The following is a 20,772-nucleotide window of genomic DNA, read 5'->3' as shown; positions in this document are numbered from 1 at the left end:
TGGTTTGGGGGAGTTTGGGGTAGGGTCTGTTTGGGTAGAGCGTGGGTGGTTTTGGGGTAGTGTTTAGGTAGGGTTTGGGTGTGATTAGATAGGTATGGTTTGGGGGAGTTTGGGGTAGGGTCTGTTTGGGTAGAGTGTGGGTGGGTTTGGGGTAGAGTTTAGGTAGGGTTTGGGTGTGATTAGATAGGTATGGTTTGGGGGAGTTTGGGGTAGGGTCTGTTTGGGTAGAGTGTGGGTGGGTTTGGGGTACAGTTTAGGTAGGGTTTGGGTAGGTTTGGGGAGGGGTGGATAGGTAGGTTTGGGTTGAGTGTGTGGGTTTGAGGTAGTGTTTGGACAGGTAGGGTTTGGGGTAGTGTTAGGGGAGGGTTGGATAGGTAGGGTTTGGGGAGATTTTGGGCAGAGTCTGGGTGCGTTTTGGGAAGGGTTGGGTGGAGTAGATTAAACTGCGTGCAGAAGGTGGGAGGTTTTCTGAGGCAGGACCGCGCCAGGGTACTGGGGGCAGCGGGCTCCCCCCGAGGCGTGTGGGGAGAGGGGGCAGAGCCCGGCGGGAGGGAGAGCGGGCGAGCGAGCGAGGGGGTCTGACCTACCCCGCCCCCCGGGCTCAATCTGGGTCACACAGCGAGCACGGCCCGCTGTCAGTCGTGGTCACCCGCTGGGGGGGGGGGGGGGGAGGGAGGGGTGCTGTGCCCATGCGCATGCGCACGCTCCTCCAGCGCGAGGCCTGGGGTAGGGAGCGAGGCGATTAACAAGGCGGACGCTCGCGGGGCCAGGCGCAAAGGGGGCGGGGCCGCGCCAGGGTAAAGTCGAGTCGTCGCCGTTGCGCGAGCTGTTCCTGAGGCGAGTCCCGCCGGCTGCGCCAGCTCCCGGCCCCGTTCTCTCCGCTGCGGGGCCGCCGGGCCGGGCCGGCTTTGGGTTCTTCCCCGCGCGACTTGCGCCCCTCGGCGAGTTCTGGGAGGTTTCATATCCCTCCGCCCCCTCCCGCCGTTGGGCCCCTCCCTAGGGGAGCTATGGGGGATACCATAGAGGATGACCAGATGTCCCGATTTTGGGGTCTTTTTCTTATATGGGCTCCTATTATCCCCAACCCTCTGTCTTGATTTTTCACATTTGCTGTCTGGTCACCCTAATACTATACCCCTCCCCCATGCTAGGGTTCCTTCTGCAGGGGATGTTATAGGAGATTTCATACCCCTTCCCTGCTCTCCACCCCAGTGTCAGGGTCTGCTATTCAGGGACTTATGGGGGATTTCATACCTCTTACCCCCCCCCCCAGTGCCAGGGTCCCCTCTACAGGCGGTCATGGGGGATTTCATACCTTCTCCCACTCTCCAGAAGTGGGGTACCTTCCCCTGCTGGGATTATGGGGATTTTTGCACCCCTGCCCCAATTCTTCCCCCAATGCAAGGGGCCCTTCCCTTTCTTGTGTGGGGTGGTGCTGGTGGTTCCTGGAAATGAGCCTGGGCACTTGGTGACTGACACCTGTCTCTGTTTCTCTTTCTCTATAGCCTGTTCCTGTTGCCTTGCCCCCTGGATGTTCCCACGGCGCGGCCTGTCCCTTTTACCTCGATTCTGCTCCTTCCTCCCCTTCGCCACCATGAGCAGCAAAACTGGCACCTTCCACTTGCAGCAACCACTCAACTACCGGGCCGGGGCCCGAATTCAGCCCGTGGACGGAAGCCACAGTGAGGAGGTGAATGAGCCAGCGACAGGTAACTGACTGCTTTCTGTGGGGCCTGGGATCCTGGAGCCAAGGAGGAGCTGCTGTATTCTCAGTAGCAATTGCCTGAAGATGTATAACAACCTGCCAGTGCCCGTGAACTAGAATGGAATACAAGATAGACACAAAAAAAGAAAAGGAGTACTTGTGGCACCTTAGAGACTAACAAATTTATTAGAGCATAAGCTTTCGTGAGCTACAGCTCACTTCATTGGATGCATTATGCTCTAATAAATTTGTTAGTCTCTAAGGTGCCACAAGTACTCCTTTTCTTTTTGCGAATACAGACTAACACGGCTGCTACTCTGAAACCTGTCAAGATAGACACAGCAGATGAAATCCCAAGCTCCACTGCGAGGCCCAGCATATTGCAATGTCTCCAAGTAATTGTCCCTTCAACTTAGGGAGACAAGGTGGGTTAGATAATATCTTTTATTCGACCAAATTCTGTTTGGTGAAAGAGAGAAACTTCCATGCTTAAACAGCTTTCTTTACTGATTTCTTTCAGCAACAGAAATTGGTCCAGTAAAAGATATTACCTCACCCACCTTGTCTCTCTATTATCTTTGGACCAACACGGCTACAACAACACTGCCTTCAATTTGGGTAGTACTTACATAGCTTGTCTTACTCATAAAGATGTTGTTGTTTAACACGGGTTTGGAGCAGAGCCCGTGGAGCAGCTCTGGTGCAGTGGCGCTGCAGGTTTTTGCCTGGAGCTGGAGCACAGCTCCAAAGCCCTGGAACAGGTTCTCTTTCCATTTAGACTTGCATGGGATAGGAAAAGAAAGTGCTATCTGGTATAAGGGCTCAGGAGGAAGAGAGTTAGTGCAGCAAATATTGCCACAGCTCCTGATAAGTGGCTTGGATTTCCCATTCTGTTGCATCCGCCCTGGGGCTAGTTGGGCCCAAGTCCTCATGTAGACTAAGCCCAGTGCTCTTTCATACTTAACAGAATGGGGCGAAACAGCAAAGGCACTCGGCAAATCCCTGATGTGATGAGGTAGACAGGAAAGCATGGACTTTTCTCATCTCTCTAGCCGGGTGCCCTGCACTGCTACCGCCTTGTGGGGCACACACACCTAGTTCTCTTCCCTTTGCCATCTCTGAGTATATAGCATCCCACTCTCTCCTACCAGCACCTCCACTCTTCACATCATAGAATCATAGAATCATAGAATATCAGGGTTGGAAGGGACCCCAGAAGGTCATCTAGTCCAACCCCCTGCTCAAAGCAGGACCAAGTCCCAGTTAAATCATCCCAGCTAGGGATCAGTCGCGTTGTCTGTGAGAATATCTGTAGGTGCTATGCAGTGGCATTCAGAAAAGTGTGAATTTGCCTTAGAGCCAGTATTTGGGTCGAATGACTACCTCTGATGGAAATTCAGTACTGATACACCAGCCAGTAACCCACAGGATAGTTAAGTAGAAGCTTGTGTTTACGTTTCCTATGTGGGAATTGCCTTTGGTGCTGCTCCTCAAATGCTTGAAGGATTTCAAATCTTCATATAGCTGCTTCTCCTTTCTGCCTTGGCCACCCTTCACGCTAGTGAATTATGCCAAGGTTTTCAAAAGGGTCTTGTGACTTTTAAGCGTCTCAGGTTGAGACCCCTTAAACAGTTCTGATTTTCATAAGGCATTGGGCACCCATTCTCTAAAAGTCAGATCCCTTTATGGTGTCTCAAGGAGGGCACCCGGGAAAAATCATAGTTCTAGCAGATAACACTTGGTGCTAGTAGCATAATGGTCATATTCAGAGGCAGGCTGTCTGTCAGTATTTTAGCAAATAACGCTTGGAATTAGTGTCAATACCAGAAGCTGGCACGGTCCATACCAATACCAACCTCTGCAGCCCAGCCCTGCACCCAGGCCATAAGCAGAATGCCCACGGACTTTAATGGAAGATCCATGCAGAATTCTACAGGATCTGGCCCTTGGTGACAGTAAAAATCTCTTCCAATACCAACTTCTGGTACTGGCAGATGACCTGTTCAAAATGTATTAAAAATTATAACTGTCTTAAAATGCTGGGATTAGAAGGCTTTTGGGGAGAGGATGTTTGAAATGGGTGTTGTTGGGTTATCCCAAATCCTACAGAATCAACACAGGGAGGAGGCGCCTTAATCTTGCAGATAAAGACATAAGATCCAACAAGTGGAAGTCGAAGCTTGACAAATTCTAACTGGAAATAGGGAGCAAAATTTGAACAGCAGAGTTAACTAACCATTGAAACAGTTCACCATGGGTTGTGGTGGATTCTTCATCACATGAAATCTTTAAATTGAGATTGGATGTCTTTTTAAAAGATGCTGTAGTTCAACCACAAGTTATTGAGCTCAGTGTAGGAATTACTAGATGAAATCCTCTAGATAGAAGGTCAGACTAAATGATCACAATGATTCTTTATGGCCTTAAAATCTGTTAGCATACATGCAAAAGCAGTAAGACAGAATGAATACTACTTCTGATACTGTAAACCATGGATCGCATTGGTGCTACTCGTATAAACGCTTGCTAATAGTGAGGTTAGTGGCAAAAATCTCTGAACGAAAGCTCTAAAATATATACCTTTTTTTTTTTTCTTAGGTCGAGTGATGGGCAAGTTTCTCTTCTCTGGGGAGAAGGAGGTGGATCTGGCTGTGCAGAGTGCCAAAGCTGCCTTTAAGATATGGAGCCAGAAATCGGGCATGGAGCGCAGCAGGGTTCTGCTGGAGGCTGCCAGGATTATCCGGGTATGTGGTGAAGCTTTTCTCTTGTGTTGGAATGATGTGGTCCTGTCCTTGATCCTCCTCCTGAGCTGTTCTTTTAACCCTTCACAGCTTGCTTTTGGGCTGTGCTTGCAGCACTAGATAAGACCACTAATGCGGTAACATTTCGTCAAATTGCATGAATAATGCACATTTTGAAAGTCATCTTTGATCAGCAGAGAGATTTCCTTGGGCAGGGCTGGGCCTCCAGTCTCATCAAGGTAGCTTTGTTTGTGGAATTGTGACCACTAGCTAAGTCTGTGGTCTCTTCTCTTCTCTTCTCTTCTCTTCTCTTCAGAGCCCTAAATGTGCCTGCCTGCCTGCCTCCCTTATCACTTGGGTCTCCCCTTTCCCAAAGAATATAGGCCAAATTTATGCCTGAGTTGAGGTCTCTGGATTGCTTACCCCACTACTGTAGTTTCTGTATCCTTATAGTAAACTTAGTTTTGTTTGCAGGAGACCTATAAAAATCCACGTAAGCTTGCTAGAAGTGAAACGTCGCTCAGTCCAGAACTTCTGTGCCTGCAGAAAGTACAGGGTACTATCCCTATCTCCATTTGCTTTTGGAACTTAAATTGGATAACTGTTACACTGCCTTATCTTCATAACTACTGAGAGCTTATGTACACTTAACTACACTAACCTGTAGTGCTCAGTGAAGACACTGCCTACACCAGTGGGGGAGCTTCTGTCCCTCCTATCGATATAGCATTTTCTACACTGGGAGTTAAATCAGTATCACTGTGTCGCTCAGCGGTGTGGATTTTCCACACCCCTGAGCAACATAGTTATACCAATTTTAAGTTTGCAGTGTTGGCCCGGGCTTAGTGCAGTAATCCTGTAACTGGAATGCATTAGAATGGGACTCTTGTTAGGGCAAATGAAAGAATACATACACTGAAAAGTATACTTGGCTGCATTTTAGGTTTGCCTCTGCTATATTTTTGGAGGGATTTGTGCTTATTTTTTCCTTCATAGTCCAGCTTCTCCTGCTGTCTGACCCCTACAGTGGAATCGTAATGCCATGTTCAGGGCAGTCTAGTGATAAAGGTGATTTACCAGTAGAATTTATTTATTTTTAAATCCATGGTTCTAACCTCTTTAGGTCCCTTTTGGATTTTTCTTGTCCCTGCTCTTTGCAGTTCCTCCCAATTTGGTATCATCTGTGAACTTCCTTAATGTTTTGTTTACTCCCATTTCTAAATTGAAATGATCAATAAATCTAAACAGGGATGTTAAGCAAGAGGAGACCTATGGCAGACCCCCAGCAGGTCTTTGTTAGATACTTCTCTACACCCAGCTCAACACATTGACAGGCTGGTAAATGGCAAGTGGAAAACTCCTTGGAGAGAAGGTTGGGTCATCACTGATTGCAAAGATTGTCTTCATCTGCGTTTGGAAAGCAGCTAGCATGCTGTGGGTCGTGCCACAGTCTGTCTAATGCTGTTACTGTGCCGTTCTTACAGGAACGGAGGGAAGAAATTGCCACCATGGAAACAATCAATAATGGGAAATCCATCTTTGAAGCCAGAGTGGACGTTGACATATCTTGGCAGTGCCTGGAGTATTATGCAGGTTTAGCAGGGGCTATAGCAGGTGAGCTATACTAGTCACTGGAGTCTCATTCCTTTTCCCCAGCTGTGAGACAGTCATTCATATACCTCAATGATCGTTTAGTCAGATGATGATTAAATCTTAGGGCCCCTAGAAAGTCCCTGGCTATTTGGAATAGGGTAGAATTTTGGTTTCAGATACCATGTTTCCTATCCCAGGTGTAGCAACACTTTTTATGCAGTGGTGAGTTAGACATGAGGGGCAAATTCTGGCCTGCTTTAAAACCTGTGTGACTCCATTGACTTCAGCAGGAGTGCCTGGGGATTAAATTGGGCTGGAAAGCAGTGACTAGGTAAACAGGGCAGGCATTCTACATGTAGCAAGAGTCCATTTATCATCTTGGACACTGATGCTGATTGTGATGGGAGAAAGGTAACTGGCTACACCTCCAATGATGTCCCTGGCTTCTTTTTACAAGTGCCTTGTGACTTTCAGCTTCCACCAGACAATGCAGAATGGACCCTGGTTTAACATCTCCTCTTAGGGATGGCTCTACTGATAAACGCTTTATCATAATCTGGGGGTGGGAGCACAGCTCTAAATATAAATGGGTGAGGCTGTAGTAAAGCAGCTAACAGATGGAAGTTATATTTCCTTTTTTGTCTTTATATTCAGGGACCAAATTCACTGTTATCCAGACCTGAAAGCCCCAGCTGAGATCAGGGCCCCATTGTGGTAGGGTGCTGTTTATACATGTAGTGAGAGAGAGTTCCTGCTCTGAAGAATTTACAGCATAAATAAACAAAACAAAGGGTGAGAGAAGAAAGGCTTATTCTCTCCTTTTTACAGATGGAGAAACCGAGGCACACAAAGATGTAACTTGCTCAAAGTCACACATGGAGTCTGTAACAGAACTGGAAATTGAACGCAGATTGCCTGGCTCCCAGGCCAGTGCTTTAACCACAAGACCTTCCTGCCACTGTTGGCATAATCAATTGCAGCTGGTTTCAGTGGGCTTGTAGGCACCCACCTGGACCAGCAGTAAATTTTTTCTTTAGTCTCTGTCCTTTTGCTAGTTCCAGTGGCATTGTGGGGATCTCACTCTCAAATTCACTAAGAGGTGGAGCTGTTCCTTGAGTCAAAATCTTAAGACCGCTTTGGGCAAAGCCCATTTGGTGCTACTGGTCTTGGGGCACTTGCAAACCTGTTAGTATAGAGGGATTTGCTAGATCCCACTTTGGCACTGATACAGGGAAGTAGATCTGAAGCTGTCTGGAGGCTCGAAGGTTCTTTGTTAGTTTGCTCATCTAACTCCATATGTTCTCATGCACCTGTATTTATTCCCGCCAAGGTCAGCACATCCAGCTTCCTGGGGGATCCTTTGCTTACACCCGAAGAGAGGCGCTTGGGGTGTGTGTTGGGATTGGAGCCTGGAACTACCCCTTCCAGATTGCCTGTTGGAAATCTGCCCCAGCCTTGGCTTGTGGTAATGAGACCCCCTGTCTGTGCAAGATTTCTTTGTGATGTGGGTGATCGTGTGGTGAAAGAGGGTCAGGGGTTAAGCGTTCATGGACTAAGAGCTCCATTAGTGGGTGAAGAAGGATCTGTTTGTCTTGGGTCTGTTTCTCAGAGAAACTTTTTTCTGGCTGGGAGGGGCACAAGGCAAAGGAGAGTTAGCAAATAAGTTATGGGGTGGGAGCATGACAGGAATGGGGTGCTTCTGTTGCTTCACACCAAACAGGTAAGAGTTTCAGTGAAAGATGAGGGGGGGGGGAGGAGAGAGAGAGAGAGAGAGCAAAGAGGTAGGGCCAGCAAAGCAGTGTCCCTGCTTCTCCTTCTGACTTGGTTCCAGTAGCAGGTACCATACTAGCACCTTCCTGCTGCTGTGTGACCTCAGTTGCAGTTGCTCCCCTTTGTGTTCCCATTTCATCAGTTACTGAAAATATTGCATTTGTAAATGCTGTCGCTGCCCTGCCTGGGTACTTGTCAGGATTGAAAGGGGCAAAACTTCCAATTGCTCTCCTGTTTTCAGTCTCTGCAAAATCCATCGCCCTCCTGGAGGGTGAGATATTTGAACGTGAAATCCCCTGCCTCCCTGTCCCCAGTGTCTCTCCAATTTTAACACCCCCTCTACCCCCTCACCCTGTACTGGATTCACATAGGTAACGCCATGATCTACAAGCCATCTCCCCTGACCCCCATCTCGGTGGTAATGCTGGCAGAGATCTTCACTCAGGCCGGTGTGCCCAATGGGCTATTCAATGTGGTGCAAGGTGGAGCTGCCACTGGCCAGTTTCTGTGCCAGCACCAGCATGTGTCCAAAGTCTCTTTCACCGGGAGCGTACCAACTGGTATCAAGGTAAAGACCACTCTGCTAGGTGGGAGGGCAAGGGACTTTTAATTACGGCATGAATACCAGAGGACATGCAGCAGAGGCAGACCCTCCCACAAGCCTGTGCACAAGCAGCCTGCCCTGGAGAATGTCTGGGCACATGGGGCATGCCTTACAGCTATTCAAATATGGCACAGAAATGTCAGATAAAAGGCTGTACTTATGCTATAAGGGCCTGCCTGGAGTACTAGTTGTGGGTTTTTTTTTTTTTTTTTGCAGGGTGGGAGGCTTGAAGGGTCTCTCTGCTCTAGAAAGGAGCTATTAGATCTATGGAGAGTCTCTGCTCTGATAGTCTTAAACTCTTCAGCCTGTTATGGTCTGGTGAAGAGAGGGTTCTCTAGCAGGGAATAAATACAGGTACCTAAATGGGTAAACCTGGGTCAGGATGTGTTTTGAACTAGCAGAAAGACAACACATGGGAACTCCTGGAAACTAATGTTTTCCCTCCAGTCAACCCAAACTCAAGTTAAATTAATATGCAGAGACCCCTTTTTCCCTAGAGGGAGGAGGGGTAGCAATCATTGTTAGTAATTTTCTACCCCACATTATTGGACAGCTGCTTACCTAGCAATGGTATCTTGGGGAATAAACCCTGACCTACAGCAAATTCTGCTCATGTGCACGCAGTGAGACAATTAATTCTTTGGAGCTGGGGAAGATTTATCCTGGGGCCATGTGAGCCTAGAATTGAGCATTTCCCCATGGACCATCAAGCAGGCATCCTCCATTAGTGTGGGATACTAACTGATCCTGGCCATCTCCCGTGGTGGGGATGGAGATCTAGCTCATTCCGCTCGGTTTGTAGTTGCTGCCTTTTCAGAAGCAAACAAAAATACACCCTCCCCACACCTCTTGCAGTCCCTGACAAAGTCTCTTTGCTGAGAAACCAGAGCCCTTGTCCATTCCCTGAGGCAGGTGAGGCCCCAAAACTACCTGAAGAGCAGAGTAGCACAGCACAGACTGGGTCACTCTGCTTCTGGTATTGTAGATATTTTCACAGACTGACACACTCACACACGTGCCCTGCTAATCTAGATGATGCGCCCTATGTACACCCTTGACTGGTGCTGCGTATCTAGATCCTTGCACTCAATTGGTCTATTACATGTTAAAATTTATACACCCTTAAAACTGTAAATTTTCAATGTGCACAGCTCTTTAGGTTTCAACTACTATTTTAATCAACAAAAAGTCTCTTGTGCCATCACGGGACTGCAGTATGGGAACAGTCCTGAGTGCCCCCCACTAAAACAAAAAAAAATGCAGTCCCCAACTTTGACTGACTTCTGTTGTTGCAAAGGGCATGTGTGGGGGCCAGGGGTGAATTTCTCCTCTCCTTCCCCCCGTCTCTAGAATGGGGGGGGGCATGTATTTGTCATCTCCTGTGGCCCTTCTGGACCTGGTTGGGCCCTCACAGTGCTGTTCTTGTTCATCCCCCAGCAGCCTGTCCCTTCCATCTTTGTTTGTATTAGATCATGGAGATGTCGGCCAAAGGCATCAAACCAGTCACTCTGGAGCTGGGGGGCAAGTCCCCCCTCATCATATTCTCTGACAGCGTCCTGGAAAATGCCGTGAATGGAGCCCTGATAGCCAACTTCCTCACGCAGGGCGAGGTGTGTAGCTCCAAGGGGATGTGAATGCTACCTGCTTACTCTCTACTCTCATGTCTCCCTCCCTTCCACATCTTCAGTCCCACAGATACTACAGCGATTGATGTCATAAAACACTCAAGTTCTATTCACCCTCCTTTTACATGATAGGAGAAAGTGCCCTGGGGAGCAGTGCTCATGATGGAACCTGTTTATGAGGTTTCTTGCACAGGCTTGGGGAAGGGGGCACACTGGAGCTCTGCACAGGACTAGTGTAGAGCCCTGCAGCGGGACAGGGATCTGTGGGAGCAGGATTAAGCAGGGCTCTAGCACACACCCTGTTGTTTGAGGGTGTCTCCTGGATTCTGCCTCCAGTGAGAATCACAATAGAGGGCAAAACTGGGGTTTGAATGCCTCCTATTGTGCCACCTCTAGCTCCTTCCTCACTTGCCCCAGCAGATAGTATCATTCTCTGGAGTGGAGGTGGTGGCTCCAGGAGCTTCTTCTGTGTAAGATACCAGCCCCTAAGATCAGCTGTTCCTGCATCTTGGCCCTTGGAATCAAGCCCACAGCACAGAGATCAGAATGTATGGCTCTGCCTCCCTACTGTGGTCTCTTTGGATTCCGTTACTGACTAGATCAGCTGCTGTGAGTCTGCAGCAGTGTGGGGCTTTTCTCTCTGGCTTGCTGATGATGCTCCCATCCCCATGCCATCCTGCAAGATGTTTACCCCCTGTGGGCCCAGCCCCTGGAGCACTTTGGGCCTTTCTGTAACATCTATTGCCATAATAGCTAAATGCTTGTGTGTCCCTTTGGAGCACCTTTGGGGTTTGAACAGCTAACTCTGATTATCCCTGCTAGTGGCCATATATATTTTCACCATTTGGTGGCACCGAGACCACTAAAATACTTGCATGTGATGTGTTTTGTGGTGAGAGAGGGAACAGCAATCATTCCCTTTGCTTTTATTGCCCCTGGGGATGGACTGAGCTGCATAATGCAGTTCACTTCTGTATCCAGCCCCAGAGTTGGGAAGGAAGGCCCCTAGGCTGTTCTGAGCTCCTCTCTAATCAACCAGACTGCCATGCAAACAGCAATCATGCTAGTGGCCCATATGGAGCTGGTGATAGGGAAAGGAGCTCAAGTCCTTCAGCTCACTCCCAATATGTTTGAGGGAAGATCATGAGGGGGTTAAACTTGGTAGCTACATTGGTCACTTAATAGCCACTTAATACTTCCTCCAAGAAATGGGATTCAGCTGCAAGTGAAACAAGTGGTTGGTGCTTGTGCAGCTTCAGTGGGTAGGATAATGTGCTAGTGGGGAGTCCTGTGGGGGACTATAGTATGTTGCATATTCCCCCTAAAGAGCCTTGTATAAGATACTGCTGATTCTGATGTCCCAGGTTTGCTGCAATGGCACTCGAGTGTTTGTGCAGAGGGAGATCCTGGAGGCCTTCACAAAGGAAGTGGTGAAACGCACCCAGAAGATTAAAATTGGAGATCCACTTCTGGAAGACACAAGGATGGGGGCCCTCATCAGCCGCCCCCACCTGGAGCGAGTCCTGGGGTTCATTACTCAGGCGAAGGAGCAGGTGAGAGCATCTGGATTTCTTGGGTTTGAGGGGGCTTGTTGGAAAGAGTCTCACATGTTGGGGAAGGGACTTTCCACCTCCCTCCGCTGCTAGTTTAATAGACAGGCAGCATGTTCTCCCTACCCTTTCGGGGGTGAAGCCCTTTCCCTGCTGAGGTTGAATTACACAAGCCAAGAGGGTACATATAGAAGGGATCCCTGGATTAAAATTTACACAATGGCTTAATCTTGAATCAGAGTGGTAAAATATCATACCATTCAGATATTAGTGTCTCGGCAGGGCTATGGGGTCATGAGGATAGATAGCACGCATTGTAACATGGAAAGCAGAGGTGGCAAACACCTCGCATATTTGAATATTGTAGAATCTCAGCTTTCATTTAAAAACAAAATGGTAGGTCTTGGGTCAAGTCTAGAAGGTTCTCATTGCAAACACAAGTGTAACCAGTGAAGTGATGCATGCCTGGTCTTCAGGCAGCCTGGATATAATAGCTTTGAGACTGGTGAACTTCCCAATGTCTGTTAATGCCTTTGGTCTAGCCATGCTAAAGTCTAATGAGGTTCATATGTCAGCACTAACCATTTAACTGCTGATCATTTTAGCATCAGGAATTGGGAAGGGACTTGGGGTGTACCCTGGAGAGGGTAGAATTGTGAGGGTGCAGAGAACGAAATGCAGGGGGATGAAAGTAGGGGACAGACAGGGAGGGAAGAGAAACAAATAATGGAAGTAAGAGTCATTCTGAAGTGGAGAATATTTTCCTGCTGAACATGACCATGAAATGAACAACTAAGGGCCAGATCCTTAACTGGTGTAAACTGGCATAGCTCCACTGGAGGAATGCTGATTTGCACCAGCTGAGGGGCTGGTCCAAAGTTATTACATACAGGCCAGATTTCACCCTTGATCTTTGTGCAAACTTCCTATTGATCCCAGTTGGAGTTCTGCTATGGGTCGAGAAGAGACTGTTGTCCTGAACTTGTACCAGGTGCCCCAATGAAAAGCTGAATTTGTGTCTCTCCCCAGAATGAGTCTGACAGTCCTGGTTTAAAGTTTAACTGCAGAGCTCTTTGTTTAACATGCCAGATCAGTAACAGATCACCTGGGCAGATTCAAATTACAGCTTACTGGGCTCTTCAAACAAAGCAGGGGGAAGTGCATTCTTCCAGGCACAGGCCAGGTCTAGGGCTCTGCATTACCCTTTCTGACATACTAACAAGAGACTGCAGCTCCTGGCTTCACCAGCCTTGTTAGCAATATCATTATCTGTAACAGGAGAATGGCAGAGCCTTGAACTTTGGACCCTGGTCAGCTCTTAATACAAACAGCTGAAAACCAGTTTTTTCCTTTATCTGCTTGCTTGGGCAGGCTTTCTCTTTGTGGCATGGGCAGCTGCAGATGCTATCTGCTCAGGCTCTGAGTGGCTCTAAACTCAAGGGTTTTCAATTCTTAGCTGATAGCAAACACTGGCCAGGGAAAACATGAAAGCCTGTCAAGCTAGTGCCCAAGACGTACTTTTTTTTTTTGCTCCACTGAAACTCTCAAAAATCACCATGGAATATAATTCCAGTGGGAAAGCTCAGGAGAAGCAGATGTACGTTTTGAGACCCATCAGCAACTGCATCGTCATATGGCCAAGGATAGGTCACACGTGCAGCACAGATGTATTGAATTATTCCTGAATTCATCTCCAAAAAGAAAACAAGATTGCTAGTGAAAATGGCACAATGCCAAACTAGGATGAAGCAAGAAGTGTTTTGTTTGCTCATCATTCTTGGAGCTAGAATACAGGTGCTCCTGTTCAGTAGCAAAGATAAACCATAAAGGACGCGCACGTGTGTGTGATTTTTTTTTTTTCAAAGGCAATTCAATCTGTATCTAAAATTATTAGGTATGGGTTTGTGTAGTAAAGCGCACAATAAATTGTCCACACGGGGGTGGAGGGGGAGGGGGGAATAGGTCCCAGCTTGATTACTCAAGTCAATGCTGTCCCCAGTGACAGCTGGGTAACAGTGGTGTACTGCAGTTACCATTTGATGGACAAAGCACTAGAGCAGGGTGCCTTCTGCAGACATCTGCTTTAACCCCTTCCTTTCCAGTCCGCCTGTGGAAAAGCATGTATTGCTGGGTGATATCATGTGCTCTAAAAAATTAGAGCAAGCCAAGGGTGGTGGTGGGGTGCCAGATTGCTAACTTCCATTCTGCTGCCTGCAGTGGTGCTAGTAGAGTAGAGCAGACCCCTTTCCCTTCTAGGCGGGATGAACATCCCCATAATGTGTCTGGCCAGTCACATGCTACTTGGGCCTTTAGGCATCTGTTTGTGTTAAAGCTCTGGGAGGAGTTCTAGAGGTGAAGAAACCAAAATAACCTTGGGAATCCAGTCTGGCTTTCCCAAACAACTGCTGCTGTTCTCCTGTACTTTGTGGGTATAAAGGGAAGGAGGGAGGGAGGCTTCCTGCTCTTGGGGAATTGGCTAATCCTGTCACTGAGAACTGCCTGCTCTGGTCTCTACATAGCCACAGGGTGACAGCTCCTGCTCTTTTAGCCTCCCAAGCAGTCCAGGGCCTTCACTGGGCAGCTCTCTTTGAAGCTGATTTGACTGTTGCCACTCCCTAAACCCCCAGACTTCCGGATTTCATTATTCCTGTGACTGTAGCCAATTCCATCCAACCTAGGCCTCTTCTAAGGCTGCTGCTGCTGGCCAGCAGGCACATCAGGACAGTGTGCTGGCTCTCTGACACCTGTGTACCTTCTAGTTTGGCTCATTTTCAGGGGGCAAAGGTGCTGTGTGGTGGGGAGCCGTATGTTCCTGATGACCCCAAGCTGAAGAATGGCTACTATATGCGACCCTGCGTGCTAGGTATGATTCCTCTTCAGCTCAATGGAGCTATTTTATATGCATAGGTTTAATGCTAACAAGTTCCCGAGCTCTGTCAGTCCCTCTGCCTAAAGTGAAATCTGTGAAATGTGTAACCCTTTTCAGATAGTTTGTATTGCTCAGACAGCTGAACCAACACATGGTACTCTAGAGGCATAGGAGCATACTGGGCAAAGATCAGTGGTGTATAATATCTCTGACAGTGACCAGAATCTGATGCTTCAGAGGAAGATGTATTAATACTCCCAGAAAGGACAACTGCAAGAGAACTGGCCCAAAGGGGTTGGAAATTTCTCCCTAATTCTGGGTAGATGGTGCTTGCTCTGTGTCCTGAAAGTTGATATCCCTTTAAGAAGCTTTTTCCAGGTAATTTGACTGTAGATATAGGGTTACCATATTTGAACATTCAAAAAAGGGGACACTCCATGGGGGGGGTGGTATTTGCTCATGCCCCCCAGCGCCACTCCAACTCCACCTGTTCTCCAACCCCTTCCCCAAAGTCTCCGCCCCATCCCTGCCCCATGAGACCCCTTCCCCAAATCCCTGGCCCTCCCTCCCAGCCATGCGAAACAACTGTTTCACGGTGCAAGCGCTGGGAGCTTGGAGGGGAAAAGCGGGCACTCTCTTGAGTGATCAACATTCACTTTCTTTCTTGAGTGATCAACATTTGCTCTCTTTCTTGAATGATCAACTCTTCTTTGGGGAAAAATAATGGCAACATCCTGGTCATTTTTAGATATTTAAAAATTCCTCCCGGACGGGGATTTAAGAACCAAAAAGCCGGACATGTCTGGGAAAATACGGACATATGGTAACCCTAACTGTAGATGATTATCTTAAAACAAACAAACAAAAAAACAAAACACCCACAAAAAAACCCCTAATTCTCCTTGAATTTTATGGGGCTCTTGATCTCATCTAGTAGCAGTGGGTTCCTCAGGCTTATTATCAGGGCTTTAGTTTAAAAAACGCTCTTTCTTTTATCACTTTTAAATTAAGGAGTTTCCTTGTTATGTGAGAAAGCAGCGCCTGATCTACCTTCTCTGAACTGTTTGATGCACTTCTTATCACATCCCATCTTCATTTCCTCTCAACTGAATAGTCTCCAGCTTCTGTAGACCTCTTAATATTTTTAGACCCTTCCTAACTTGACTATGTTGCAAAGGGTGACCAGAACTGACTACATGGTGTTCAAGGGCAGACTTTTATACAGTGTAGCAATATTGTCTGCATTTTCTTATGCTTCCTAACATTCAAGTGCTGCTGTGCATCCAGCAGAGGTCTTTGAGCTGTCCACAACAATGCCTAGGTCCATTTTTGGAGTTCATTTAGAGCCCAGGAAGGATTATGAGAAGTTGAAAATGTGTCCCATACTGTGTGTTACCTTGCAATTTAGGGCGTTTCAAACGCTGCAGTCAGAGCTGTGACTGCAGCACTTGTACACAGACCACAGCTAGCTTTGACTGAGCTTGTTTGAATAACAAGAGCACTGCAGCTGCAAGTGCTAGCAGTTCAAGTATGTATTCAGGGTAGGGGAGTTTATACATACTGCTGCAATGGCTTCACGTCTATTGTTTTGATCTAACTAGTTTGAAATAACTAGTTTGGGTATATCTATGTGCTGCAATCACCCCTCCAATTGCGGTGTAGATACAGTGGAACCTCGCTAGAGCACGCATCGCTATAGCACGGTCAGGGCGATGGATCCCAAATTTAAATATTTAAATTAGGATCCAGGGTAACACAGCCCCTGCTATAACGTGTTCCCCGTGTTAATGTGGTACTGCACATGGATCTTGAACCCCATGTTATAGTGAGGGTCCGGTATATACCCTTGACCCACATTAAATTTAATCTATCACACTACCCAGTTTGCCCAGCTTTGTTATACCCTCCTGAAGCTCCTGCAACCCTCTCTAGTTGTTCAGCCCCAGGGCTGGTAGAGCTGGATATACTGGTACAAGAATGGATGGTGGGTAGGCTTAAAGGGGAATGTGAGGGAATTTGGGATGTGAAGCAGCAGCTGAGGGCTCTGAATTGTGGGCAGGTAGCCTGCCAACTTCCTGCATAATGCAGAGCCAGAATAGAAGTCATATGTCAATGCCATGGCTGGACATGATATTTACTTGTCTTAGTTGTTGGAGGATCTTGGAGGCATGGTACAGGCAGATGATGTGCAAGCTTGTGCATGCCACCATTCTCTTCCCCCATCTGCCAGTACATTCAGTCCTGACTTGTAGTACCCTCCTTTGGCCTCATACATAGCTCTGCCTAGCCCTTCAATCCTGAACTGCAACATTTCCCACAAGTAATGTAGATAATGGATTCAGATTGCAATGCAAGGCAATGGATCCATAGGTTCGGGAGCTTTGATAGGACACAGGGACCCAATGGATGGACCATGGGGGCCTTGACAGAGAAGTGACAGACAAGTTGTGGATTGGAGCCCAGTAGAATGACTAGTCAGGGGGATGAGTGTAAAAGTTAGTGCTTCTCTCTGCATGTGAGAGGTAGGACATGCCACCCTCCCCACCCACATTCTACCCTAAACCTTTCCCAAATTGGCCAATGGAGTACCAATCAAGATGCTATGTTAAGGACTGTTGTGGTGGGGCTGGGGTTATACATAATTCAGCACTGCAAATACACGTGTGTGCAATACTTTCAGGGGACTGCAGAGATGACATGACGTGTGTGAAAGAGGAGATCTTTGGGCCTGTCATGTCCATCCTACCATTTGACACTGAGGAGGAGGTCCTGGAGAGAGCCAATAACACCACCTTTGGGCTGGCAGGTGGTGTCTTTACCAGGTACAGGTGGGGGGCAGTGTTCAGTCCCTGAAATGGACTAGGGATAGGGGAAGAATGTTACCAAACTAGAACACCAAGTCCTGGTGGCAATTCTGCTTCAGGGATGCTCTCTTCTAACAGCCACAGAGAGCAGCAAGATGGCTCAGATCAAGACAAAGCACTATTATTTATTTTTTGTATATAATCATAGCACCTAGGATTTCCAGTCATGGATCGGGACCGTATTGTCCTGGTGCTGTACAAAACCTGGAACAAAAAGTCCCTGCCTCTGTGTGCTGGGTATGTAGTATCTGCTACTATTTTATTCCAGGTAGGACAGCGGTCCCACTGTGCAGACATAGATTAGGAAATGGCCCCTTCCCTAGTAGTTTGTAATGTAAAAGACTAACAAAATGCACCATGCTGGGAGTACAGACCTTGTAAATGATAGTTGGTGGTAGTTTTCCTTTCCCGTTTCCCCTTTTCATAACAACTTGTCTCCAGCTGCCACTCAAACTCCTTCACAGCCCTGCCTGTCTTCCCTGCCACAGGAAGACACTCTGCCTCATTTTGGGACATCCACACACCAAGTGTCCAAAGGCAGCTCTTGCCTGCTTTCCCTTGTGGTGGGGGACAAGACAGCCACTAGTGGCTAATAGCTCTAAATTAAATGCCACCCTAGGTTTCCTGGCAATTAGTTGCTACATCCATTGGGCAGGCACAGATTTGGTGCATCTCTCCTCAGGGTCAAACCACTGCCTGTGAACTAGATTCTCATGCACTTCTGCACAGCTCTGCTATTGGGCATGGGGGAGCAAAGGCAGCTAGTGGACTCAATTCCTACCACTTGAGCTGCCTGCAGAGGGTTGGGGGACTGGTATGGAAGGGAAGGCTTGCACTACACCTTGCCTTCCTCCCACAGGGATATCCAGCGGGCTCACAGGGTGGTTGCTGCTCTCCAGGCTGGAATATGCTTCATTAACAACTATAACATCAGCCCTGTGGAGCTGCCCTTTGGAGGATACAAGATGTCAGGTGAGCAAGGCACCAGCTCTGCAAAACCTACTAGAGCTTCCCTTTTAAACCTCTCCAGCATATAGGAATCAATGTCCCCTATTCCTGTGATAGCAGAATCAAGTGGAGTCATCCTAGGCTGAGACCCCAAAAACTGAGGCTGTCACATCTGTGGGAAGCCAAAAGCTGCTCAGCAGCTTGATGGTTGTTCTGAGCACTCGGGGCTGTAGCTAGAAACTAATGGTGGGAGGTTGGCGAGGTGGCTGCAATGTTACACACCAAGAAAGCAAGGGAAGGGAATTTACATCGCCTGCTTTGGCTCCTAGCTCAGAGCTGACTCAGCTACTCAGTCTAGGGATAACTTGAAGTGCCATGTCAAGAACCTAGTGATGCTGGACTGCTGCCTGCAGCAGGTCGTCCTTCCCCAAAGGGCCAGAGGTGTGCATGGCTGAGTCTGACCACATGACTAGCGACAGAGCAATAACACAAGAGGGTGGGGGGCAATGACTGGCACTGCCATCTCACTCCTGAATATGGTGTCTGTTCCTTCCAGGGTTCGGCAGAGAGAATGGCCAGGCAGCAATTGAATATTACTCGCAGCTGAAAACCGTCTGTGTGGAGATGGGTGATGTGGAATCTGTGTTCTAATGGCATGGGCCTCACAGGAGAGCAACAGACTGTCCTACTCGGCCAGAGATTTCTACTAGAACTTCTAGATGGCAGTAACAAGTGCTCTGAATGTCCTGTGCCAATGGGGGAAGCTGGGGTAGGGCAGTGTGCTGCAATCCTTCACATTTGTGAGGGGGGATGGGAGACAAACAGTTGGGGTTTGGGTTTGAGTGTCCCATTCTCCAATCTGCCTACGACTAAAATTGGCTTAAGTGATCTTAATTCATCACCAGCAACTGTTGCTAATGAAGTAAGTGCCAGTAGACATAGCAGCTGTTTAGTGTAACAATTTCTGGTTAACTACTGGGTCATGCTCTGACAGCTCATTGTGCATGGAGAAAATCTACAGTGATGCCATAGTCTCTGTAGGCCTAGGTTTCCTTCATGGACACTATGCTGTATGAGAGCCTTGGTAGAAGCCTGACTAACTTCTCTTAAACCAGTTCTGAACAGCAATGCCCTTATCCTAAGCTATTTTGGTATAGAGCGGGGTGTTGGAACACCATTTGGCCATCTCTATATGTGGATGGTTGCTGACTGAGGCTTGGTTGGGTCTTTTTCCACATATAGCTCATTGTGCAGTGAGGATAGCCGTGTATAATGGCATCCACCTGCAGCTATGGAATAGTGCTAGCGCTCCACTCTAGAATCACCTAGGGGTAGTTGCTGGTGTAGTGAAAGTTGTTTATCCCCCAGGGCACCAACAATTAGGCAAGCTATTCTGTGTACGCACGCACGCACTTGGAGAAACTGTTTTATACTACTTTATTTTAGCAATCAAATAAAAGTTCTGGTATATGGCCTTATCTGAAAGTTCTGTTTATGGAAGAATTGGAGCTGTAGCTCAAAGTGCTACCTGCCAGTGGGGGGAGAATGTTTTTTTTTTTAGAGAGCAGCTGCAACTCAAGTGTGGGGTAGAGGACTAGTGTGTGAGCAGGGAACAAGCATCTAGCAGGCTCAAGCCATCCAGCCTGGCGTTTAGCAAAGCTAACTCTCAAGAGTCCCACCTACAACAGAGCTACTGCCTAGATCACTCACTACATAAAGGACACCAGGACTTTTAAATCAAGTGTAGTATCAAAGGGAGTCTCAGAAGTGGAACTGATACGATGGGTACAGAAAGGCACTGCCAAGTGCAAAACTGCCTTCTATGGCTTTCAAGAGGTAGGTTTCTGCTACTCCAAAAAGGTGGCGATATACAATGCTCTTAGCATAGTGTTCAATTCTAGGACCCCAGCAGGCTAGTATAGCATTGGCAGCACTTCAGAGCAGACTGCACCCACCCTTAGAGGGACTGAGTGAGGAAGAATTAAAGAGCTGTGTATGGCTAGCTTAGCTAAACTGGAGTAGGTAAAGGGACTACCACCACCAAGGAGGCCTTGAGCATAAAGAACAAAGGGGTAAAATTAAGGATAACTGAAGTTTTGCCTGTTGTTCAAAAGCTAAGTACACAATACTGAATTGTGCTGGTTTCCACCTCCTGCTTAAGACAGAGGGAAACACCCAGCACTGCCTGCCCTAGATAATCCAGTACATCATCCATCTCTGAAATCAAAGCACAGAGGGCCTTTCCAGCAGAGAAACTCAAAGGAGCAGCTGAAGGCTAGCAATATTATACCAACAGGAGAAGCCTATATACAAGGATGGAGCTAGTGCTCTTTCCCAGGGCACAGCTGCCTTGGCCCTCACCCCCTCCTTCATCTGCATACCTTATTTAGAAGTTATCCTCATCTGCCTGAAATACAGACTGCAGCGTAAAACACAGACGAGGCCTCATTTGCCAAGACTGCAGCAGTGGTACCAAGGGAACAGCTCCTTCTCTGAGAAAAAG

General features: G+C 47.7%; 1 protein-coding gene across 4 annotated transcripts; it reads left to right on the top strand.

The window, feature by feature from the left end:
- Positions 1-702: 702 nt before the first annotated feature.
- ALDH9A1 (aldehyde dehydrogenase 9 family member A1) lies at positions 703-19,747 on the top strand. Of its 4 annotated transcripts, none has more exons than XM_038413035.2 (12): positions 703-837; positions 1,506-1,709; positions 4,304-4,449; positions 5,931-6,060; positions 7,370-7,504; positions 8,181-8,377; positions 9,883-10,023; positions 11,403-11,591; positions 14,364-14,451; positions 17,138-17,279; positions 18,181-18,293; positions 18,826-19,747. In XM_038413035.2, the coding sequence occupies exons 2-12, from the start codon at positions 1,532-1,534 to the stop codon at positions 18,918-18,920; spliced, it is 1,554 nt and encodes a 517-aa protein (XP_038268963.1). In that variant the 5' UTR covers positions 703-837; positions 1,506-1,531; the 3' UTR covers positions 18,921-19,747. The 4 variants fall into 4 exon arrangements, with proteins under 4 accessions (XP_038268963.1, XP_038268961.1, XP_038268962.1 ...); XM_038413033.2 differs by having other exon boundaries at positions 803-941; XM_038413034.2 differs by lacking the exon at positions 703-837 and adding an exon at positions 932-951.
- Positions 19,748-20,772: the final 1,025 nt, after the last annotated feature.

Source organism: Dermochelys coriacea, chromosome 8 (genome assembly GCF_009764565.3).
Source record: "Dermochelys coriacea isolate rDerCor1 chromosome 8, rDerCor1.pri.v4, whole genome shotgun sequence".
Lineage (NCBI taxonomy): Eukaryota > Metazoa > Chordata > Testudines > Dermochelyidae > Dermochelys > Dermochelys coriacea.
Note: the sequence above shows the minus strand (reverse complement) of the source record. Positions and strands in the feature narration are given on the sequence as shown.

What these genes read in the sequence shown, in the direction of transcription:
- ALDH9A1 (XM_043491074.1), top strand. Translation starts at nt 1,008, where the DNA reads ATGGGGGATACCATAGAGGATGACCAGATGTCCCGATTTTGGG. An exon ending in AGGCTGCCAGGATTATCCGG is followed by an intron (nt 4,450 to 5,930) that starts GTATGTGGTGAA and finishes CCGTTCTTACAG; the next exon opens with GAACGGAGGGAAGAAATTGC. An exon ending in TATGCGACCCTGCGTGCTAG is followed by an intron (nt 14,452 to 17,137) that starts GTATGATTCCTC and finishes CAATACTTTCAG; the next exon opens with GGGACTGCAGAGATGACATG.